The sequence below is a fragment of the Protomyctophum parallelum genome, assembly GCF_964188405.1.
Source record: "Protomyctophum parallelum genome assembly, chromosome: 8".
Lineage (NCBI taxonomy): Eukaryota > Metazoa > Chordata > Actinopteri > Myctophiformes > Myctophidae > Protomyctophum > Protomyctophum parallelum.
Window position 1 is genome coordinate 22,490,623 of NC_139703.1, and position 8,109 is coordinate 22,498,731.

Here is an 8,109-nt window from a genome sequence, read left to right on the forward strand (position 1 = left end):
GACTCTCGTCTGCTCCACAAACCAACCAGGTGTGAGAACAGTGCGAGTAGCCTACTCTGTACTCTGTACTCTGTACTCTGTACGCTGTACTCTGTCATCACACTGGTTCCTGTAGAAGCAGGTGTGAGAGCATATGAGGACGCTCCGTCAGAGAACTGGTTCCTGTAGACTAGAGGATTATGAGGACAAATACAAAGGAACATAACAAATTGCTTCTGCATGGAAATCAGTGTAAAGTAACTGAGTACATTCACTCAAGTACTATACTATTTTGAGGTACTTTTACTTCACTGGAGAACTTCCAGTGCTTTTACTTAACTCTACTCTACACTACTGTACATCTCAGAGGCAAATACTGTACTTTTACACGACTACAATTATTTGACAACTTACTCGTTACTGCAGGTTACTTTGTAGATTTTGGTAATTATTACAAAACTGTTAACCAACTTCAGCCCTATACTGTATGTAAATTTCAGCCATTTGAAAGTGGCAGATCTACAAGCTTGAAGCTATATTCAAAAGAGTATTAATGCATTTGAAAACTTTAAATGGTACATTCTGCACAATGATTCTTTTAATTTTGTAGTAAGTACATTTTTATATCAATACTTACGTACATACTTTTTATTTACTCAGGCAAATTTTGATTTCCGAACTTCTACTAGTGCAATGTAGAAGTAACAGTTCTACATTGCAGTATTGATACTTTTACTTAAGTAAAACATGTGTGTACTTCCCCACCACTGAAGAAAAGCACGTTTATTGGACATGAGTCACAAGAACATGTGATTATCATTATTATTCTAGTCTGCTGCTTGATTTGAAAATTCCATTATAATGTGATTTGTCTAAAGATTAGGTTACTGCTACTGTTATTATTATTATTACTATTAATAAGTCTTGTAGTTTAAAAAGTCAAGGTCATTATGAATGTTCACAGATTAGACTTCATTATTGCTAGTCTGATTGTGCTAGGAAACTAAAGGTTTAATATGCTGTATGTTATGTGTTTTAAGATTACATGCTAGTAGTACTATATCATTTTACAAATGTGAAAAGTTTGACTTTGTTACATTTATGAGCTGAACATCGACAATTAAGTTCCTCTTCCTGCGCTATTCAATTGATTTGTTACTGTAGCTAATCATGATAACCAGAACGGTCCGCCCAAATGTTTTGAGCGGAGCGCTCGCCAACAGAGGCGGAACTCCCCTAAACGTAACCTCATGTAAAACTATGTCTAAACCTAACCTTATTCCTAAACGTAACCTCATGTAAAACTATGTCTAAACCTAACCTTATTCCTAAACGTAACCTCATGTAAAACTATGTCTAAACCTAACCTTATTCCTAAACGTAACCTCATGTAAAACTATGTCTAAACCTAACCTTATTCCTAAACGTAACCTCATGTAAAACTATGTCTAAACCTAACCTTATTCCTAAACGTAACCTCAGTAAAACTATGTCCAAACCTAACCTTATTCCTAAACGTAACCTCAGTAAAACTATGTCCAAACCTAACCTTATTCCTAAACGTAACCTCAGTAAAACTATGTCTAAACCTAACCTTATTCATAAACTTAACCTCAGTAAAACTATAACTAAACCCTCAGTAAAAATATGACTAAACGTATTCCTAAGTGTATAACCTCATTAAAACGAATACAATTATTAAAAGAACCGACCAAAAAATGGGGTTGAGTGTGTTCTGGGCGGGTTTTTCGGTTATACCAATTAGCCTATCCTATACCTCTCACCACTAGGCTATATACTGGCTTATATCTTGTATTAGCCATAGATATAAAAACCTAGACACCTCATTGGCCGCTGCAGTTCATTGGCGCGACCTGTTATCGCACTGTATCGCGCTGTATCGCACTGTATCGCACTGTATCGCACTGTATCACGCTGCCACTCAAGTGACTATTGGCCAATCACAGCATGTCTTTTCCGGGGAATTCAATCCAAAGAGTGCTTTATTGGCATGAGAAAACAAACGTTAACATTACCTCTGCATGATTGGCCTATACCGAACGTCCCCTTCTGCTTGGCAAGCTTCCGTGTGCGTCACAGCTAGAAGCTCGCCTTCTTAGCTCCCCAGAGCAGAATAGAGGCGTCTCTATACCTTTCTATGTCTATGGCATTATCCCCCCAACGTGCAGTTTAGCCTCTGTATGTCTGCCTGCCATCATGGCGGCGCTGGTGTATCTGGTTCAGGTTAAAGGGGTAATTATGACAGGATAGTTCAGCCCAGCTGAGTTTGTAGCCTGGAGGAAACAGGGTAATCACCGCTGACTGCAGTTTCCTGTACGACCGGCCCACTAACGGTATACGTGAGTCTGGAGAGGAGAGGAGGGCTGGAAAGTAACCAAGTACATTTATTATACTCAAATGTAAATAAGTAAACAATGATGAGGTATTTTTGAGTGTTTCCAATTGTCTGTGCTTTTACTTTTACTTCATCTCAGAGGCCAATATTGTACATTTACTCCACAGAGGCCAATATTGTACATTTACTCCACCGCAATAATGTTGAAACTTTAATTACTAGTCACTTTGTAGATTTTGATTATTGTTATAAAACATATATTAACCATTCAGCGCTGCGCTATATGCATTTGCCAATCTACAAGCTCAAAAGTGGTCGCAACGCATTGTGAGCATGTCGATGTTTGTATATATATATATATATATATATATATATATTGTATATACTGCTATTGTGTACTTTTAAGTATACATTTTGATGTCAATACGTCTCCTCAAGTATATTCTTAATTCCGGACTTTTTGCTCACGTAACAGTATAGTATTTCTACATTGCGGCATTGATATAAGCCTTTACTTACAGTAAAAGAGGTCAGCACTGCGGGCTGACCTCTTCAAGCAGGCGGTGTACTGTACTGTACTGTACTGTACTGTACTGTACAAGCCCTCCTCCCTGGCCTGTGTGTCTGTGTGTTAGGCTGTGCAACAGTGTGACACTTGGTAGTGAACAAACGCTATAACGCTATAGCGGACACAGGGACAGACCCAGGGACACAGCCACACACATAACTGTCTAAAATAAATAGGCTACAGTTTGCGTGTAGTGTAGTATAGTGTATAGTGTGTGTGAGAGAGAGAGAGAGAGAGAGAGAGAGAGAGAGAGAGAGAGAGAGAGAGAGAGAGAGAGAGAGAGAGAGAGAGAGAGAGAGAGAGAGAGAGATATGGTGGGGCGAGTCTCAGTTGTTGCCATGTTTGATTATTAAAGCCACTTTGGTGTGTTATTTGTACTAGTCCTTACCCGTTGTGAGATAACCCTAACCCTGGCCGCGGGGGGTACTGCGCCCTGGTCGCATTTTTAATTCACTAATAAATTCATTATTAATCATTAATGTGCCCTCCATATTCATATGGTCAATGCCTGTGTGAAAGGTGAGAGCGATTGGTGCAGGCAATGAGGAGATAATGCTTTAATGCTTTGTTTCTGACACACACACTCACACACACACACACACACACACACACACACACACACAGACATTGTTAGAATTATAGTATGATAGTATGGTATTTGTAGTGCGGTAGTTGCATGTTGTTAGTTTTTAATTGGGGCTTGTTTCCACAGTGTATTGTTTATTTGGGCTTGCTTCTAAAGTGTAGTTGTTTATTTGAGCTTGTTTCTAAAGTGTATATAGTTTATTGGGCTCGTTTCTAAAGTGTTGTTGTTGCGACGGCAGGTCGCATTTACTATATGTAAACGTCTAAGTTCTCAACAGGCCTGAATATGTGTGTAGCCTACCCTATACACATGGGCGATCTTATATTATGGTAGTTGAAGTGAAACAGCTCTCAAAGTCACTCTTTTAGTACGTACAAAAAAATACAAAGAACGTTGATTTAGACAATAGCATCACCAAAACTCATACTGTTTTTCTTTTATATATGTAAAAATGTTTTGGTTTTCTTGTCCACATTTGGAGTTACATAATTAAGGTACACATTACAACCCAATAAACCTCTACAAAAGTGGTTTAAAAAAACATTTGGTCATTTCATCGTCTATAGTCAGGCTTATGTGAACACCAGACAGTTTTTAAGTTACTCGATTCAGTATTTAAATATTTGATATTCGTTTTAGCTGCCCGGCCCCCTTCCTATACAAACCCATTCTAACTTCAACCTCCATTTTAACATGTTAGATTAATCGAAAACACATTTTCATTACTTTTTTCATTTATTTGTAATACTTATTTTGGATGAAACGCATCAGGGAAAGAACAAAGGGCTCCATAAAAAAAAGAGACAAATATTATTAAATACCTCACGTATTAGGAGGGCGTTATAAGTCACCAGAAAAAAGAGAATGTTTGATGAACGGATTTGTATAGGAAGCGCCGGACTGTAGGCTTATAAGAGTAACTTAAAAACTGCCTGGGTGTTCACATAAGCCTGAGTAGATGGTAAAATTAACACGAAGTTTTTTTTTAAGTGAAATATCCCTTTAACTAAAGACCTCATCTGGGAAAAGCTATCCTGAAAAAGTCCCCCCTCCTTTGACTGAGTGGCTTGTTTTCACAGACCTGGCTGGCATGCTTGTTTTTTGAAAGCATGGCAACACTACGGGACGAGGGAGCGGAGGAGAAAGTTTCAGTGGGAGGCGGAGAGAGAGAGAGAGAGAGAGAGAGAGAGAGAGAGAGAGAGAGAGAGAGAGAATTTAGGCTAATCTGCGAGAGAAAACTAAAGCTCTAAAAGTTTATGGGATCCACTCACAACATACATGACCGGATCGGAGAGGATTTAACCATTCTTTGCACTTTGATCTCAGTAAAGTGAGGAGGGGGGAGAACTTAAGAAGACATTATTTAGAGGGGGGAGAGAGAGAGAGAGAGAGAGAGAGAGAGAGAGAGAGAGAAGCCCACCTGAAGAGCTCTGAGAATGAATTAAGAACAAACAACGGCTGCTCTGTCTGAGAGTCCCAGCCAGCCAGCAAACACGGTAAACACCATAACTTGTTTTATAAAGCCGTTATAAAGTCTTATTTATAGTATGGAATAGGCTATTCAGACATTTAGGAGCTCATATGGTGTGAGTTTATATAAACTAGCTGTCTGAGCGTGCAGGGACAAGTTTACTTTTTGGAGAAAGCAGAGAGAGAGAGAGAGAGAGAGAGAGAGAGAGAGAGAGAGAGAGGGCAAAGAAGCAACAGGCATGCAGGCAGGCATGTAATAAAAAGGTAAACAGAATTATGAAATGCCTTCTGTTTATTGCAGCTTCCAGTTCTCCACCCATAATAACCGCATGATGACTGTCAGAGAACAGCAGAGATGTTGTTTTTTGTATATCTTTCAAGACGTGGGAGTTTTGTTTTTAAAACTAAAAACTAAAAGTGATGTTATGAAACAAACGGTTACATATAGGTTTTATCCTATAGCAGGTTTTCTATGATTTATTTGTATTGACCTGTAGCCTATACTTTTGAACTGTAGCCTAGCCTATAACCTGATACCCATTCTGCAAACAGTTAATACAAGTTCAATCAGACGAAATGTTGCAGTGATGTTGTTATGAAACAAACGGTTGCATATAGCCTATAGTTGTTGCTAAACACATACAATCCCCAGTGGTATTACACTTCGTCTCTTAATTGGGTTTGCACATGCATGGATAAGTATACTATAGCGTCAACACATGTTTCACCAGGTGCAAAGAATGAGAAATAATGGAAATAAATCAAAGTCCCATAGTAGGCTATTCACGCTGCCTGCTTGCACGCATGGGGATTGGGGACTTTTGCAATTGTTTTCAATGATTGTAGGAGTTTTACGTTTCCACACACTGCATGCACATGGTAGCCTTTTCTCGAAAGTTCTCAAAACTCTTCTTACAGACTCAGTATAAGGTTATTTGAAAGGGGACAAATTCATATGATGGTCACAACTCTTGACTATAGCTATGGGAGTTTATAGTTTGATACAACTGGTAGTTTAATAAGTCTGGAAGATTGTCAAAAAAGGTATTGAGGGCTGTTGGCGTGCCGCGGGAGCGCGCCGTGGGAACGCGCAAACAGCTGTCCAGCTGGACATGGGCGCGCGCTAAACAGATGTTGGCACGTGTCCACGTGACCTATATATTTGCCTCAGTCAGTTTTGTAAGGAAGGAAAATCGAAGAAAACGATGAATGATGTATAGCCTATTTAATGATTGATTGATACTTTATTTGCGTTGTGGTTGCTTTTTGTTGTTTATTTAAAAATCAGTGGTTTTGGGGATGATGGTGCAAAATGAAGCCTTCTTATAGGGTCCACTTTGCCTTAGTGGGCACTGGGCACGGTGTCAGATGGACCCTAGTGGACCCTTTTGGGCCCATAGTGACTAAGGGACCAAAATCACTAGGGTCCATCTGACACCGTGCCTGTTATAGGGCGTTCATTTGTACAAGTTTTCTTCTTTCTTGAGTAACATTTGAGAATCGTTTGGCCACTTTGGTATTAATAATTTGGGGACCCCCAGTTTGCGAACCACTGCATTAGGTGCCATTATTTTTTGCAGATAATGCCCTGCAGAGTTGTGGGGGTCCTTGCAATTAAAAAGTTTGAAAATCATAGTTTTCCTTCTTTCCTGCTATAGTATTACATTTAGCCTATATATATGTTTATCTAATGGAAAATCACGTTTTGAATGACTATATGGGTCTGATTCTGAATGATTTGGATTGAAAAGGTTTTTAATGCAAATAGTTCCAATGGCAAAATGTATACACATGCATACGATGTGCTTATCGATGTTGCCAGGATGAGGGGGTAATTAAGGAGGAGTATACCTGGGCCAGAAAAAGTTAAGAGAACCCCCAATCTAAAAGGATTATCGATCGACATGCGGCTTCAGAGTCAGACCCACTGATCTAAAAAAAAGAGTATCGATCGATTGGTTTCAGCGTCAGGCCGCCGTCCCATGGATGAGGAGAGGAAGGTCGCCCCCGCCATCTCCCCGAAGCCCCCCGACAATGGGGACAGCATCGTGCCGGACCCGGAGCCCCTCGCAGACCCCCACGCCACAGTAGAGACGCACACCGACCTCAACCCAGGTACGGTGTGTGTGTGTGTGTGTGTGTGTGTGTGTGTGTGTGTGTGTGTGTGTGTGTGTGTGTGTGTGTGTGTGTGTTGTGTGTTGTGTGCGTGCGTGCATGCGTGTGTGTTTGTATGCAACGGTTGGTTGTGGCTGATGGGTTTCAACATGCCTTGAATGGAGGACATAACTATCTATACAATTCTGTGTAGCCTGATTCTTTCTCTCGCTTTGTTGACTTTGTTAGGGAGTGTGTGTGTGTGTGTGTGTGTGTGTGTGTGTGTGTGTGTGTGTGTGTGTGTGTGTGTGTGTGTGTGTGTGTGTGTGCGTATACGTGCATGTTGTACAGTAGCTATACAATAGCAGTTGTGGAAAGACAAGACATCTAGGAAACGAGAGATTAAGACATTTGATGATGATGAGAGAGAGAGAGAGAGAGAGAGAGAGAGAGAGAGAGAGAGAGAGAGAGAGAGAGAGAGAGAGAGCAGGCTTCGTCACGCTGTTGTACGCATGTGATCCTCATTAGGGTGGGATGCTGTTGGCCCGGGCCCCCTGCTACGTGTGTGTGTGTGTGTGTGTGTGTGTGTGTGTGTGTGTGTGTGTGTGTGTGTGTGTGTGCGCAGCATGTGTGTTTCACTACCGCACTTTAGGAGACACACCACGTTTCCTCACCGTCCGTTATGCCCATTACAATAATCGCCTAATCGCATTATTTTTGAAAGATCGTCACAATAGTTTTTTGCAGGAACAGCTGTCAATCAGACAGGACTTTTCTGTTTGGATGTATGGGCTGTCAATCAGACAGGACTTTTCTGTTTGGATGTATGGGCTGTCAATCAGACAGGACTTTTCTGTTTGGATGTATGGGCTGTCAATCAGACAGGACTTTTCTGTTTGGATGTATGGGCTGTCAATCAGATAGGACTTTTCTGTGTGGATGTATGGGCTGTCAATCAGACAGGACTTTTCTGTTTAGATGTATGGGCTGTCAATCAGACAGGACTTTTCTGTTTAGATGTATGGGCTGTCAATCAGAGATAGGACTTGTCTGATT

The 8,109-nt window shown here is 40.6% G+C and overlaps 2 protein-coding genes across 2 annotated transcripts in view; both read left to right on the forward strand.

Moving 5' to 3' along the window:
- ppfia4 (PTPRF interacting protein alpha 4) overlaps positions 1-8,109 on the forward strand; it is a gene marked incomplete at both ends in the record, with an annotated part of 396,281 nt that overhangs the window by 88,588 nt on the left and 299,584 nt on the right. The window lies entirely within an intron of this gene.
- The window catches only part of mdfi (MyoD family inhibitor), a gene marked incomplete at its 3' end in the record, with an annotated part of 77,750 nt that continues 74,454 nt past the window's right edge, over positions 4,814-8,109 (forward strand). Inside the window, exons 1-2 of the mRNA XM_083772203.1 lie at positions 4,814-4,985; positions 6,925-7,074. Coding sequence (XP_083628329.1) covers positions 6,942-7,074 — 133 coding nt within the window. The 5' untranslated portion in view covers positions 4,814-4,985; positions 6,925-6,941. The remainder of the gene's footprint in view (positions 4,986-6,924; positions 7,075-8,109) is intronic.